The sequence below is a fragment of the Rhinichthys klamathensis genome, unplaced genomic scaffold (assembly GCF_029890125.1).
Source record: "Rhinichthys klamathensis goyatoka isolate OS25496 unplaced genomic scaffold, OSU_Roscu_1.1 h1tg000103l_1, whole genome shotgun sequence".
Lineage (NCBI taxonomy): Eukaryota > Metazoa > Chordata > Actinopteri > Cypriniformes > Leuciscidae > Rhinichthys > Rhinichthys klamathensis.
The window spans coordinates 1,995,685-2,013,224 of NW_026606642.1; the positions used below are offsets into that span (position 1 = coordinate 1,995,685).

Here is a 17,540-nt window from a genome sequence, read left to right on the forward strand (position 1 = left end):
CGAGTCCAGATAAATCAGAGCTACCGCTAAAACAGACGTTCAAAGACAAAATTATAAAGAATTTTGCACGTTTCATTCTCTGGCGATAGTGATGTGGTGCAGGTATGACATCACTTTGAAGGCAAAAACGCAGAACCGAGGCGCATTTTAGCACTTCCGGTTTCATCCTCCTGAACTCAATGGGTTTTTTGAAGGTGGTTTTGGTTAAAAAGCTGAAATAAGGTCTGTGGTGAACACAAGCTCAAGACACTTTCACGTTTTATTCTACGTCATAAAATACACCAGTATTACCATATTCCTGATTTTTTAAGCTGTTATGTGTCTTGAAAAAGGTGTTTGCTAACAAATTGGACTACAGAGTCTGTCGAGGAGATTAAACATCATCACGCTGAACATGTAAACTCAGATCGCTTTTACAGCATCGTTATGCTTATAATTGTGCTCTTACAAACTATTCTAACTTAAACGTTCTGGGAAAAACCGAAAGTTGTTGGAAGCTTAGTGATGGTGACGTAGAATTCGTGGGACCAATGGTGAAGTTCGTTTGTAGTCTACCTTTAGCTTTTTACTTCTTGCAACACCACTTAGGCTTTAATATTCAAAAAAGTTATGTTCATCTGTGATAATTATCTTGATGGACAAAACATGTAAGAATCAGAAAATCAAGCGTAGTGTTAGTTCTGGCAGGTCACGTTAGTCAAGCTCGCATCAGCTGATCCACGTCTACCTATAGGAATGCGACACCTATCACCGTATACATATATAAGCTCCTCAGTATTATCAGTAGCTATCACGTTTCTCAGGAGCTCATAACCCTCCTCCCTCCCCAGCTCCTCCTCGCCAGTCAGGATTCGGCATTCTGATTCCCCTAGAATCAGAATAAATTCTCAAATTATGTTGTACTTTAAAATCTTGAATTAAATATATTTGCATACATTCATGTTGGTTCTGTTCTGTTTACCCTATAAGGAGGGTTATTGCTGCTCTCCCTGCTCTTACCCATGCTAGGCTGCAGGGAGTTTTCGCCCAGGGGTGTGTTTCCCGAAAGGATCGTTATCCAACTATGATCGCAATTCCCATTGAACTCTATTGGTAACGACAGAACTTGCGACCATATTTGGCTAACGATGCTTTCGGGAAACGCACCCCAGCACGGAACCATACCACTAATCCAAACTATGCTAATTGTCAATCGTATTTGACAATAGTGTTCCTGACAGAACTCTTGTTGATCACAGAGCTTGTTGTTTGCGATAATCCAAAAGTTTATGGGAAAATCCTATTGGGTTTTTGTCAAGGGAACCAGTGTGATGCGAACTGCCGATTGGCCTACAAAGTGACATCATACCTGCACCACTGTATATGGCGGACGGCTTACGTACAGCGGCCATCGAAACAGGCCCGAGGCGTCTATGTGTATATATCAGGGGTCTATAGGGTGCAACAGTTCCCGTCCCCTTTTTCAGCTGCGCTGGTTCCGGAAGTTTTTCCATAATTTCTCCCAAAGGGATTTTTTTTTTTTTTTTAAAAGTCTTAAGGCGTTATATTCTGCCCTCACTGTTAGACTCAGACACAGCTATGCAGATAGATAAACTCCTCGACAATTGACAGTTGTGATGTCCTTTTATTGACGTATCCTTCAATTATCGACAGAGTGAAACTACAAAAAGAAACAAATAAACAGCATGTATTCTAATGTATGTTCACATGTATTTATGCAAAGTCTGGCTAACATTCATTCAAACTAAAAACTATCAAATATAATCTTGTTTAACAAAAAATTTCACAAATATTGCTCATATTAAACATAAAATACTCACAAGCAATGCTTTCTGTAAGACAACAAAGAAGGAAGAATGTAGATCACGTCAGAAGTGGATTCTGATGTCAGTCATATTTCAACGTGTGCTGTATTTCTAACTCTCAAAGGTTAAACATAACACTTGTAACAACTACAACGCCTCCTGCTGGACGGAGAGAAACCTACTCCAGCACACGTTATAAGCCTTGAACCAAACTAACCAGAGGTGAATCACAACACTAACTTTGATTTGAAGCAATAAAAAATAAAAGTTTTTGAATATTGAAAAAAAAATAACACACGAAAGATACAAGACTGTGAACTTAACAGACTTAGGGATTGAAATAACTACAATCCCATGAAGCATTGCAAACAGAATGGTAAAACTCAATTATAAAAATGTTGATTATATCTATAACAACAATATATTTGTTTGCATTTTTCTCATGTTTTCTCGCTGCAACATTAAGTGATGCTTGAACAATCAAGGATACTCTGATTTATTGATTCCTTTGATTCCTCCATCCTTTTCTTATTGAACTGACACATTTTTACATTTTGTAAGTATAAATTGAAACACAATAATTTAAATAAAAACAAAATACTTAAAATTAAAGGACACGTTAAATTCATTTAGCAGAGATACAGTTCTTTGGGCTTTTTGATTATTATTTTTTATATAGATTCTAAATAAACTGTAAAGGCTGTTCGAAAAAGAGCAAAAATGGATTTTGAGTTACTCCATTTAGTTTGATGAATATGAAATTCTCCTAATAACAAAAACAAATCGATAACATATATTTGTCTTTAGGAAAAGTCATATTCATTTGAATGAAGTACAACAGATGAAACATTTAAGACTAGATTGAAGTTAATTTTAATACTTAGATATTGAAACATCTCATAACAAACGAAAGATACTTAGGTAAAGTTGGACTTATATTTGCACATTTGCCGGACTTCCACGTTCAATAACTTGTGAACTAAACGTTGTTACTACACAAATAACCCCTAACATATACGTATAACACCAGCAGCTACAAACTAATTTTCCTCAAAACGAGCTTTCCTTCGCAGTGGACAAAATACATTGATCTCTATGCACAGGCTGCTGAGTGTTACGATATAGGTCAGCCAATAGAGGGCACCAGTGAGCTATCTTAGGATGGACGTGAGATAAAGAGTGAGAGATAAAAAACATTGAGATGCATGAGGATAGCTATGTGATCATACCAAGTCTCCTTTATAAACATGAAACATGGTGTCAGAAGTCAGAACCAACAAAGACCGCTCAAGCCGAACAAGCAAGTATAGTAGACACATACTGTTAATTAAGTTACTCGTTTAGTCAATTCAGATCCACAGCTAGCAGCCATGGCATACGGTTCCAGAACCCATGGACATAAAAGGTGATTCATACAGCAACTGGGCATTTTTCCGTGCACAATGGGACAATTATGAGATTGCCACGGGCCTGGATAAAAAAGACAAAAAAATTTGAGTTGCTACGCTATTGACAGTGATGGGAAAAGAGTGCCATCAACTTCAATGCCATCTACACATGCCGTCGGCTGACAGGGAGGATCCGACTAAAATACTATATGCATTACAGTCACATTTTGAGCCATGCAAGAACGTGATCTACGAAAGGTTTGTGTTTAATGACTGTAAACAAACTCAGTGTGAGACAGCAGAACAGTTCATTGCAAAGCTAAGGAAGTTAGCAGATACATGTGAATTTGGTGAATTAAGAGAAGAGCTCATCCGTGACCGGCTGGTCATAGGCACAAAGGATTCAAGTGCACAAGCACGGATGTTACGCGAACCAAAGCTCACACTAAACACGGCTGTAGACATGTGTAGCGCGAGTGAACAGGCGCAATTGCAAATACAGAAAATAAGCGGAGCGGGATGACGTCATCAACTTCACTTCCCGAGAAAACTACTCTGAATGCGGCAGGCAGGGGTACAAACAGACAAACGTATCTGAGGATCACAAAAAAAGCAACATAACAACTCATGCCATTACTGGGGATCACTGCATGCAAAAGCCAAATGCCCCGCTTATGGTGTAACCTGTAAAACATGTGGAAAACGAAATAATTTTCAACAAAGACAACACAAACCACAGCTGAACTTAGTAGAGGAAGACATCCAGTCTGAAGAACAAGCAGATGCAATGTGGCACATCTCACATGTAAACTGTATGCAAGCCAACCAAACTAAATGGTTTATAAATCCGAAGCTGACCCCACACAATGACCCCACACAGAAACTGCGCTAGTTAAAATTACAAATGATTTACTTTTAGCTTCTGACCAAGGCTGTATCTCAATACTAGTTCTACTCGATCTTAGTGCTGCGTTTGACACTATCGATCATAAAATACTCTTGGATCGACTACAAAACTACACTGGTGTTCAGGGACAGGCATTAAGCTGGTTCAGATCGTATTTATCAGACCGTTACCATTTTGTTTGTTTAAATGGGGAAAAATCGAAGATAACGTCAGTAGACTATGGAGTGCCGCAAGGATCGGTGTTAGGCCCTCTGCTATTCTCAATATATATGCTGCCACTTGGTAATATTATAAGAAAACATGGAATTAATTTCCACTGTTATGCTGATGACACTCAATTATATATTTCATCACGGCCAGATGAAAACACTAACTCATCAAAATTGACAGAGTGTCTTAAAGATATAAAATGCTGGATGACGCATAATTTCCTGCTACTAAATCCAGATAAAACGGAGGTATTACTTGTTGGTCCAAAAAACTATCCGCAAAACCACTTACAATACAACTTTAATATAGAAGGATGTCCTGTTACTTTATCCTCTACGGTAAAAGACCTGGGAGTTATACTAGACCACAACTTGTCTTTCGAAAATCATATTTCATATGTTACAAGAACGGCCTTTTTCCATCTTAGAAACATTGCTAAATTACGTAACATGCTATCTGTTTCCGATGCAGAAAAGTTAGTTCATGCATTCATGACCTCGAGACTAGATTACTGTAATGCTTTATTAGCTGGTTGTCCTGCATCTTCAATAAACAAGCTACAGTTAGTGCAAAATGCAGCCGCTAGAGTTCTTACTAGGTCAAGAAAATATGATCATATAACACCAATTTTATCATCTCTACACTGGTTACCTATCAAGTTCCGTATCAATTACAAAGTATTATTACTGACCTATAAAGCCCTAAATGGTTTAGCTCCTGTGTATCTAATGGACCTTCTATCGCCCTACAATCCATCGCGTTCTTTAAGATCACTAAATTCGAGGCTTCTAGTCATTCCTAGGATATCTAAGTCCACTAAAGGAGGGAGGGCGTTCTCACATTTAGCTCCTAAACTCTGGAATAGCCTTCCTGATATTGTTCGAGGCTCTGACTCGCTGTCCCAGTTTAAAACTAGATTAAAGACGCATCTTTTTAGCCAAGCATTTACATAATGCTTACCTTTTATAATACTGCTGAATCAGATCAAATGCATTTAATACTATAAAACTTGAAGAGACTGTAGGTTATCTGTATAGGTTGCATAGTATTTGCAGTCATTACGTTCCTGTGTATATTGCGTGAATGACGGGTGGTTGGGCAGATATTGTGTTGCGGTAGGTAGTATGCCATACGGAACCGTTGTCCACTGAAACTGCCTATTCACGCACCAGTGGGGCTCGACAGCCTTAGTCAACGGGTTGGCGCGTATGGTTGGGTTGCGGAGAGATTGTGAGATTGTGGTTAGGTCTCAGCAGCAGGAGGGACGTAGAGGTCAGTAAGCTGGGCTGAGTTGAGTGGGGGACGGAGGGGGGTGATTTTGGGACGCAAGAGTCACTGTCTTCATGTTTTGTCTTTTACGCCTGTGTTATGGAAATCATCATTATGAACAGCAGCTACGCTAATTATTTTCCCTTTGCTTTTCTGCTGTTATCTCGGGACGCGAGTCCCGAGAAAATGGCGTTCGTCAGCTCCAGTTTGTATCCAGCCTCTCACGGAGACTTTAGATACTCCAATCACAAAGCCTATGAAGTGACGACTCAACACGGGCGATATGGACTCTCTATGGTGGACGGCACTGATCCTCAACAACTCGTCTTAAGACCGGCGTGCATACTTGGACTTCCAAAAAATACTCTAAATGTTCCGATCCAATCTGACTTGTAATGCTGCCCGAATCATGCACTGTTCCTTCGTTGGCCAGAGGAGAACTGGCCCCCCGACTGAGTCTGGTTTCTCCCAAGGTTTTTTTCTCCATTCTGTCACCTGATGGAGTTTTGGTTCCTTGCCACTGTTGCCTTGGCTTTGGCTTGCTTAGTTGGGGACATTTAACATTTAATATTCAATAATATTATTGATCTGCCTTACTTAAGGTGGACGTTGACGCAATTTCTTTTAGAAACAAACTTTGTTATATTGTTATATTGTTTTTGTTATATTGTTTTCATGTTATCACTGTGAAGCGCTTTGATACAATCTGTATTGTAAAAAGCGCTATATAAATAAAGGTGACTTGACTTGACTTGACAATGTAATGTCATTTAATGACGATTCCCATTATATCCTAGCCTGGGTTTCCCCATACTGCCTTACCGCAGCGCGATTCAATTCACGCTGAAAGGCAGTCTGGATACCATGGCCAGATTTTTCGCCTCATTTAGGGAACCAATCACAGAACGGGGAGGGAGCAGCAAGACGATGACGCGTCTATGCGACACACCGAAGCAGTTTGTTTATACCTATGGATCAAACATGGCAGTAGACGCGAAGTTACCTTTCGATGCAGCCTTACGGCCGTTTCACATATAGGTTTCACACCGCAAGCGTGAGCGGCATTTGAGCAGCGCGTCAGCGTAACTACATCGTCACTGCAGCTGCAGACGCGCGAGAGTATTCACACTGGAAGCGTTTGTAGACAGTGTCACAGCAGCGGCTCCAAAGCTACATATCGTTAGCCTCATAGCATAATTGCTTAAGTCATTTTGTGTTTTTTCTTGTTTTCCAAAGACATTGAAATATGACTTCGGCATTATATATAAGCGAGCAATTCTTTACAAAAACAACTATACATTTGTTTTTAGAAGTTGGTCATTTTATAACATTGATAGTCTTGAAAGTTTGTAATGGGGAGGTGTACAACATTCGCATATGTAATACAACAAAACAACCCAGAAAATGGCTCCAATCTATTAGTTTCAGTCATACTTTCGATGTTTACAAGACCGCAACTCCGCGGATAAAAAACAAAACACACAAATAAACCACACACTCGGGTTTGATTTGGGTTGTGCTAGCCTGTAGCTGTCTGTGTGTTAACGTTACATGAACTAAAAGAACGTTTATATATAATATTTTCTGGCTAGTTTACTTTAGTTTTTTTTATTTATATAATACACAACTTTCACCCAAACTGAATAATTAAAAACAAGTTTTTACCCGGTAAATCTTCTATAAATATTTTAGAGTCTTTATTTTCTTTTATTTGCCTACTCAAGTTCTTTTTAAAACTCACTAGACATGCTAATTCTGTGCATTTTGGGCAATTTTTGTGTGAAATCACATTTATGTTTGTCCATCAAAAGTGTGCTTTCACTTTAATTTAGCGTGAGCAATGCAGCAAAAAACAGATTCGAAACCCCCGCTTCACTGCTGCTCACGCGCCGCTCCTGCTCGACGCTCACACGCTGCTCCCGGTGTGAATGCAATGCACTCATTGCTTAACATGCATGCCGAAAAAATACGCGCCGCTCACGCATGCGGTGTGAAACGGCCGTTAGATACACGCCATCGTGTAGGCTACACATAAATCTCTGACCCATCGGCCATCGTCGTCTCCCTCGTCTAATTTCTGTCGCTCTACATACGTCATCTGGTATAATCGAAACGATTGGCTATGAGCTACGTACAGGCGCATTTGATAGACATTCTTAGCACCCAATAAACGGCTCTGGGCATTCGTAAACCACGCCTCAAATACGAGAAAATGAACATGTGGTTCCCAGACCCAATTCTCAACGAGATTGGGTCTGGCGTTAGCCAGGCTAATTATATCCTGAAGTGCCAGCTAGACACAGGCTAGACATAGGCTCCACAGTCAATGTAATCGGTTTTCGTGACCTCCAACGCTTACTGCAAGACGGCAATCCAGCTTTAATGCCCAGCAAAGCCACACTCAAGCTGTATAATGGCACGCTAATCAAGCCTAAGGGTGAATGTGACCTCAAAGCAGACTATGAAGGGCACAAATACATCCTCATATTTCAAGTAATGGAGACATCACATATACCACTGCTTTCAGCTGAAACCTGCCAGAAACTCAACCTACTTCAAATAAACACCAACCATGTAATACACAATATTGACACGAAAGAGGTGTCAGGCACACCCAACACAACGGATGAAATCATCTCCATGTATGACGATGTGTTTGATGGATTAGGATGCCTCCCAGGGGAGCAACACCTTGAGATTGACCCCACAGTCCAGCCTGTACAGCAGTTACCAAGACGGATTCCTATTCCCATCAAATCAAAAATGATCAAAGCCATTCAGGAAATGGAACAAAAGGGGGTCATCGCTAAAGTTACGGAACCGGCTCCGTGGATAAGCAACATGGTGGTTATAGAAAAGAAGGACAAGCTGCGCATATGCATCAATCCTACACCATTGAACAAAGCTTTGCTCAGATCACACTTCCAGATTCCCACAATTGAAGAAATCCTTCCAGAAATAACCAATGCAAAAATATCCACAGTTCTTGATGCTAAGAATGGCTGTTGGCAAATAAAGCTGGATGAGGTCAGCAGCTACCTCAACACATTTTGGACGCCTGAAGGAAGATACAGGTGGCTTCGGATGCCGTTCGGAATAAAACCGGCAGCTGAAGAGTACCAAAGGAGACAGCATGAAGCATTGCAGGGTCTTAGAGGAGTCAGTCTGACTGCAGATGACATTCTTGTCTATGGTTGTGGCAACACTACAAAAGATGCAATGGCAGATCATGACAAGAACATCTCAGCTCTACTACAGAGAGCTTGGGAAGTCAATTTGAAACTGAACAGAAATAAACTTCGGCTGAAGGTCCCTAGTGTGACGTACATGGGTTACCTCCTCACAAATGAAGGCTTACGGCCGGACCCGCAGAAATTAACCGCAATTCAGAACATGCAAACACCGACCGATGTAAAATCCCTCCAAAGGCTTTTGGGGTTTGTAAACTACTTGTCAAACTAAGTTCCTGCCCCGTCTGTCAGACATATGTGAACCTCTCAGACGGCTGACAGACAAGGACGTTGACTGGACGTGGCTACAAAAGCATGATGCTGCTCTGGAGAAGATCAAAGATTTAGTCACTCACTACCCTGTACTGAAATACTATGACATCAAAGAGGAGGTCACACTGCAATGTGATGCCAGTGAGAAAGGCTTAGGGGCAGCCCTCCTACAGAATGGACAACCTGTAGCAGGACACTGACCCCAACAGAACAACAGTATGGTCAGATTGAGAAAGAATGCCTTGCCATTGTCTTTGAGTGTGATAAATTTGACCAGTATCTACATGGAAGAGAGCACATCACTGTACATAGTGATCACAGACCACTTGAAGCAATCTTCAATAAAATCCTTGCTGACAGCACCCAAGCGGTTACAGTGGATGCTATTGAGGCTACAGAGATATCAGATACACCTGCAGTACAAACCAGGCAAGGATTTGCACGTCGCCGACTTCCTCTCTAGAGCGCCTCAGACGAGCGTGACACACTCACAAATGCAGACACCAGCCTCAGTATACGCAATGGGTCTTACCTCACATGACTTTGAACAAGTTAGCCATTCCAGCGGTATCAATATCTCCACAAAGACACTGGAAACTATCAGAACACACTCTGCCAAAGACACGCTATTCCAAAAACTACATGCCTGCGTTAAAACCGGTTGGCCCAAGCACAAATGTGCTGTCAATGGCTTAGGCCGTGTGTCCACCAAAGCGTTTTTCCACGCGCCTGGCGTATGTTTTCAAATGTTTTCAATGGGAGCGCCGCGTTTTTTGAATGCCATGAGCGTAACGAGGCGCTGAGCGGTTATTTCACGCTGAAGCGCTGAGAGCTTGGCGTTTTTACAGGTCGCCGAGAGTTGAAAAATGTTCAACTTTGGGTAAAACGCAGCGCTCATCACTGTCACTTTTTACCCAGCCGTCCAATCACAGTGGAGGAGGGGCGGGGCTAATACCACACCGACCAACTGTCACAACATTCTTTCTGTACAACGACATCAACCAGCAGAGCTAACCGAACAAAATGGATGAAAAAATAATTTTTAGTATGAAAAAAATTATCTGCGAAATCAGTTACAAGTAAACTGTGCTGTGGATATTCTGTATCATAGCAACGAAATGCCTCAACGGACAAAACGCTGCACTGCCAAAACGCTCTCAAGCGCCCACAGCTAGGCGTCTTCAGCAGAGCGTCTAGCGTTTTCAGCTGGCTAAAAACGCTTTGGTGGACACACGGCCTTATTGCGACCATTCTGGACTTTCAAGGAGGAACTAGCCAGTGACAGTGGCCTAATATTCAAAGGACAGAGGATTATCATTCCTGAAGCTCCGCGGCCTGCTTTTTTAGAAAAAATCCACACTGGACACTCTGGAATTGAGGCTAGCCTGAGAAAGGCTCGTGTGGCAGTTTTCCGGCCTGGCATCACAGATGAAGTCAAAAACTTTGTCAGCAGTTGTGCCACATGCAACACTATCCATGCGAAACAGCAAAAAGAAACATTGATTTCACACAAAATACCTCACCTTCCATGGTCTAAAATAGGAATGGATCTATTTACTCCAAACACCTCCATGTTCCTAATTATGGTGGATTACTGACTACTGTTCTAGAATTCGCAGAGGAATGGGACTTTAACCATGTCACATCATCACCATATCACAGCCAAAGCAATGGTAAAGCAGAGTCAGCTGTAAAAATAGCAAAAACACTGATAAAAAAGTCCACAGCTCAGTGCCTGAACAGCTCAAAGTCACCTTACCAGCAGACCAACCCACTGTAAATGATGACTACTGGGGGACAGAAGAGTTTTCAGAGAGCACCGCACAGCAAATAACAAACAAAGAAGCTATCGTAACACCCACAGTCCCAGTTCTAAGACACACAAGAACCAGGTCCAACATAAAAATGCCTGCTAGATACTCTACGGACTATGTTATGTAAAATAAAATAAAAATGTCATGCTTAATGAACTATTCATTAAGCTTTTCACAGAATAACAGATAGTTTTGTTCAACCTGTTAATCTGTATAATGGGTTTTCTGATTAAGTTGAGTTATGTTGTGTTGTTCAATTTCAAGAACTTTCCTTTGTTATGTGAAGGGAGATGTTACAATATGTCAGCCAATAGAGGGCACCAGTGAGCTATCTCAGGATGGGGATGAGACAAAGAGTGAGAGATAAAAAAACATTGAGATGCACAAGGATAGCTATGTGAAGTGAGCTGAATAAAAGCTAGTGTTTGACCCATCACGAGTCTCCTTTATAAACATGAAACACTGAGAAGGGACCGTCTGCAAAGTGCAAAACTGAAGGAAAGCTCGTTTTGAGGAAAAATTTAAATATTAAAACAATGTTATTTGTGTAGTAACAATATTCAGCTCATGAGATATTGAACGCGGAAGTCTGCAAATGTGCGAGTATAAAACCAACTTTACCCAAGTTGCAGGAAGGATCATGTAGGACCTTCATACGTGGAGAGCGCCACGAACAAAGTCAAGTTTTCCTAAAAAGTTAAGTTGCCAAGCGGGGTAAAGTTACGTAGTTTTAGGTTTGATGTTTGCTGCGTATTCACCAACACTGTAAAAATAAAAGGTGCCTGGAGGAACCTTTTGGGGTTCTTCACTTTGCCACACCGGCGGAACCGTCTGTAGATCCTCTAGGAACCCTTTAAAAAGGGGCGGTTCTCTGAGGAACCACACAGGTTTCCTGAGGAACTCTTATATAAGGCACTGCGTGGAACCGCTTTGGGTGCCTCAAGGAACCACTTTTTATTTATTTATTATTATTTCATGTTGTTACTATGGTTACCATTAACTTATATTATAATAAACAAACTGAACTAAATACAAAATAAGAATTGTTTATTACATATTTTACATCCATTACACTTCCATGCACTTGGGAAAAGAAGCTAGTAATAGATTAATATCTATGAATATAATACACAAACAAATAGTATAATACATAAGCAACATAAATAATCAACCATGTATATACAATAGGCTATACAAGAAAAGACATCTCAACAAAATGCATGGAAACACATATGTTCCATGTAATAAATCAATGTAAAAAGAAAAAGTTAAGTTGTTGTGTTAAGCTTGTTAAGTCTGATGTCACTGTTTCCAAATCAGATGCCAAAAACAAACAACAAACGGTGCTAATATGCACTCATTGTGCTGTAAAATTCCTGAAAATTATCCTAACTTTTATCTCTATACTGAAATCTCAGATGGTCAGTTATTCAGCTATTTTGAATAAAACCTTGAAGCCTGTGATGCCGTGAGACTGGAGACTGTAATGCACACTATGGCTTTTGAAAAGCTTAAATGTGTGACTTGAATCAACAGGACTCATAAATGGTTGTTGAGTATTCTCGCTAGAAACAAGATAGATAGTTAAGGAGCAGTATAATTATCTGCTGTTCATTGAATTTTCACTGGTGAATTCCAGTCATTTCAATAAGAATCCACACAATCAGCAATTTCGTGTGTTGTCAAAAATGTCACTATGGGACCAAGTTGGTCACTGGAATTGGCTGGATTTGACCAACAGAAAGCTGCTGGAAAGTAACTCCTGTGTGAGCTGTGCTTCATACATTACGTCGCTACACTGCTGAAAATGGTCAATGTACTTTTTTGCCTGTGTAATTTCACGAATTTCACAAATGTGACCGCACCTTTACTCGCTACAACATAAAATGCAATCAATAATACAATGTTCAGAATTCTGTTTAGTGTACTTTTGTGTACTGAGTGTACACAAATATGTTTTTTATGTAAAACTTAGTTATTCCAAAGGTTACAAAGGTTGTAGTATGTCCCTAGTGACCAGACAGACTTATTACAGGTGAAATTTTGACAATACTGCACCCTTACTGTATAGTACACAAATATGTTCATATTCAAATTACAGTAATTCACCAAAATGGGGTTTCCATCTTCCAAATGTTGTAGTATGTTCATAGTGACCACACTGACTTTACATTACTGTACATACAGTACACACATCATTTTATGAAAAAATACTGTAATTCACCAGCAACAGCTCCCAGAAAAAGGCATTTTTGCACACTACTTGGTTAAACTAGTGGCTTTGACTTTACATCGTTTTTTCGTTTGCTGAAACGTTTTTTTTTTTTTTAAGAACAGCAAAACATACTATCTCATAACAATAAAACTCAACTTAAAAGTCATTATTTGTAATATTTTTTCAGGCACAATTATAACACTTCAGAAATAATCTGTAAAATGTATTTTTTCAAAATAGTCCAACCTTAGGTCTGTGTTTCAAATCATTCATGAATTACACTCATTTTAGTGCATTGTTATGTCTATGCAGAAAAAGGGGGATGACAGTTTTTAATATCAGCACAAAATATAATTCAGAATATGAAACTAAAAACTACATGCATACATGAACTCAATAATTTTGATCACACATAGTATTTACATTCAACAGTACAACAGTATTTAGAGTATTTACCCTGAGACATTTCGAATGATACTAAATATGTATAATACTCGATGGTAATTATTCACATTAAACCATATATATTTTGGATGAATTTTAGGTGATCTCACCACAGGGAAAGAGATGCAGATTAGAATGATTATGGGGGGAGACTTGCATCTCGAATGGTGTACGAGAGTGAGTTAATATGGTAATTTCTCTTACAGTTCTTCCAGTTTTTCCAGTCTTACAATAGATATGAGAATCTTATGGTATTACACAGGCTCTGGCGCTTCATAAAATCTTCCTCTGAGACTCTGAAGGCAACGATTTGAAAAGTGAAACAACCAAAGTGAGTTCTGAATAAATGTTCTACCTGAAGTATTTTTGAGCTTTGTGTTTAAATGCATTGAGGATCGCAGTGTGCGGCATATGAGTGCATGCAGACATTTAACTTTTCCTGATTATTAATTTCAGGTTCATCATGGCAATGCTAAAAATCTGTCTGCTGCTTTTCATTATCTTCTCCATGGGGAATGCAGAAGGTAACCAAGGCATTTATTTGCAAAAAACCCTTGCTATTTAAAAATATTTTGGAAATGTAAAATTTTTCATTGACTAGTATTTGCATAATTAATAAGGTGTTTACCGTGTTTTCAGCACATAATCACAAAAAAAACATAAAATAAGCTACATAAATAAATATTAAAACATTCTTTGCAGTGAATGAATCAAGAAATGAACTGGATGCAGTTGGTTTATCCAGAAGATGCCCCGCTACATGGATAAAATATGGACTCCGATGCTTCAAGTTCATTTCTCATCCGACTAACTGGATCACAGCAGAGGTAATGTGTTACAACATGAAGATTTGATCACACTTTATATTAGGTGTCTTTAACTACATCTAAAATACAGATGTAAAGACATGTAATGATTCATTTAAAAATGATTCTCTGGTGAAGTAAATACAGAAAAAAACCTAATGTAATTTCTACAAGGAAAAGTTAGTTCAGGCAAGAATTTAAAAAACAAAGTAAATTATACATTAGTACTCAATTCAAGTGTGTAGAAATTAAACCGTAAATATCAAAGATATAAAATTAAGTAAAACCTACATGGATAATTAATAAGGTTGATTTTTCACTGTTTTCCAGCTGTATTTACACCGTTTTATCATCGCTTTTGTTGTTAGGTTTAGTAACTTGCAATTTCGTGACATCTGGATTCATTTTACTCAAAATGACACAATCACTCAAAAACGATCTATCGAATGTTAAAGTCATTGTGTATTGTGTAGTATTGAGGTGTTCAGATGCCATATTACTTTTATTATACAGTATGTAATCTATTCAATATATTGCATTATTTATTTAGATGTTTAGATGTGTGGTTTAATTCAGTGTTATATTGTCTTGGGGAAAAAAAATAATTTTGTTAAAGTTAAGTTAGTTAAGTAGATGTTACTTGTGAAATTAAATACATGAAATATCATTTAGCAATATTTACTTAATTACTTCAATTAAGTGTCAATTAAATGTCAAACTAATTTTAAGTCCAATAGTGAGTAGATTTTACTTGATAATAACAGGTAAGTTGTACAGAGCAGTATCAGTCAAATTTACTCAAAATGTGTTAGTGCAAATTGTTACGAGGATTGTAAATCCTACAAGTCATTGTTTTCAGTGATATTATTTAAAGACACTTACTATAAAGTGGGAATGCTATTTTTTAAAGTAAAACTTTATTTTCTGCAAATAAATTAGTACAGAAAACTGATACTGAGCAAATAATCAATCTGAGCAGACTTTGTTTGCAAATGTCTAAAATCTTGTCACTTTTGCTTTATGGTAATTTTCTTTTATTTTTTATTGACAATAAAAAAAATCTGTCTCTTTAGAGAAACTGTCAAGGTCATGGTGCGAATCTCGCATCTGTGCGTAATAACCTGGAAAATAATTTCCTGCTGAGTCTGTTGCCTTCTTCCACACGTACTTGGGTTGGTGGTCATGATGCTGTAGAAGTAAGTTCAATTGTGTGTCCTAAAGACACCTATTCGTTTGTCTAAACTACAATTTCTGCTTTAAACAGGCAAAGTTTCTAATTAAGCTGTTTTGACTTCAAATCTGCACTAAATTTGCTGTCTGACAACAGTAGTGCACTCTTTTATTCACTCTCTTCACTCTTTAGGAAGGACACTGGTTGTGGAGTGATGGAACTGTGTTTTTGCATACCCACTGGTGCACAAGACAACCTGACAATTTGCGTGGCGAGAACTGTTTGGAGATCAACTTTTCCTGTAAGAATACAGTCTGATTTTTTAATACTTTAAGTTATAATTTACAATCCAATTTTACATCATACAGTAACATGAAATTACTCATTTGGATTTCACAAATTGCCTTAAATTGAACAATCTATTTTATTTTGATTCTAATAACACTATAATGATCAGAATAACTTATTTCATTATTCCACCTTACAGCTGACCGTTGCTGGAACGATGCGCCCTGTTCAACCTCATTATCCTATATTTGTGTTAAGAACCTGTGAGACCGTCATGCTGCTCCACAGTTACTTTGATTGAACTACATTTTTCCAATATTACAAACATGTTATTCTGAAATCAAATCTCTTCTAAACTTTAATCTCTTTTCAATATCTTCTCTGAAACACTCCTCAAATTAATAAAAGCATTGAAAAAGCAAATTGTGCATTGTCAATCAAAATCATGTATGTAAAAATATAAGTATATTGTGTAGCAAGGGTTCGAGGATATACAGTAGTTGTTAGAATGGCATTAAATGATGTCATCATCAGGGGCGGGATTTAAGCTGCACACATGCTTCTTCATTGGCAAATATATACAGTATAGCTAATAACATTATTATGAAAATATTATTTCTTACATATAATGCATTCATCCATCTTTGGTGATGGTAATAATCAAACTTTTTGTTTTAGACCAAGCCATGTATTTTGATGAATGATAAGATATTATGATAAGATATTGTGATGGATTTTCTTTGCTCAAACCTAACTATTTTAGATTTGTCTCCCTAAGACTAACTATTCTAGTATAACACTTACTCTAGTACTCTAATCTGATCAGCCAAGTCATACCCTATACCCTCAGCGCATCTACTCATCGACGTCCGCCGGGGTTCTAAAACTATACCCTAGCGCGTCTACTCATCGACGTCTGAAAGGGTTCTAAACCTATACCCTAGCGCGTCTACTCATCGACGACTGAAAGGGTTCTAAACCTATACCCTAGCGCGTCTACTAATCGACGTCTGAAAGGGTTCTAAACCTATACCCTAGCGCGTCTACTAATCGACGTCTGAAAGGGTTCTAAACCTATACCCTAGCGCGTCTACTAATCGACGACTGAAAGGGTTCTAAACCTATACCCTAGCGCGTCTACTAATCGACATCTGAAAGGGTTCTAAACCTATACCCTAGCGCGTCTACTAATCGACGTCTGAAAGGGTTCTAAACCTATACCCTAGCGCGTCTACTAATCGACGACTGAAAGGGTTCTAAACCTATACCCTAGCGCGTCTACTAATCGACGTCTGAAAGGGTTCTAAACCTATACCCTAGCGCGTCTACTAATCGACGACTGAAAGGGTTCTAAACCTATACCCTAGCGCGTCTACTAATCGACGTCTGAAAGGGTTCTAAACCTATACCCTAGCGCGTCTACTAATCGACGTCTGAAAGGGTTCTAAACCTATACCCTAGCGCATCTACTAATCGACGTCTGAAAGGGTTCTAAACCTATACCCTAGCGCGTCTACTAATCGACGACTGAAAGGGTTCTAAACCTATACCCTAGCGCGTCTACTAATCGACGTCTGAAAGGGTTCTAAACCTATACCCTAGCGCGTCTACTAATCGACGTCTGAAAGGGTTCTAAACCTATACCCTAGCGCGTCTACTAATCGACGTCTGAAAGGGTTCTAAACTAGGGATGCACGATGATATCGGGACAACATCGGTA

General features: G+C 39.0%; 1 protein-coding gene across 1 annotated transcript in view; it reads left to right on the plus strand.

Moving 5' to 3' along the window:
- Window positions 1-16,243, plus strand: part of LOC130086923 (galactose-specific lectin nattectin-like) — a 246,226-nt gene extending 229,983 nt beyond the window's left edge. The window contains exons 2-6 of the mRNA XM_056253162.1: window positions 14,012-14,079; window positions 14,288-14,382; window positions 15,435-15,557; window positions 15,725-15,833; window positions 16,020-16,243. Coding sequence (XP_056109137.1) covers window positions 14,019-14,079; window positions 14,288-14,382; window positions 15,435-15,557; window positions 15,725-15,833; window positions 16,020-16,087 — 456 coding nt within the window. The 5' untranslated portion in view covers window positions 14,012-14,018 and the 3' untranslated portion in view covers window positions 16,088-16,243. The remainder of the gene's footprint in view (window positions 1-14,011; window positions 14,080-14,287; window positions 14,383-15,434; window positions 15,558-15,724; window positions 15,834-16,019) is intronic.
- The last annotated feature ends 1,297 nt before the right edge of the window (window positions 16,244-17,540 follow it).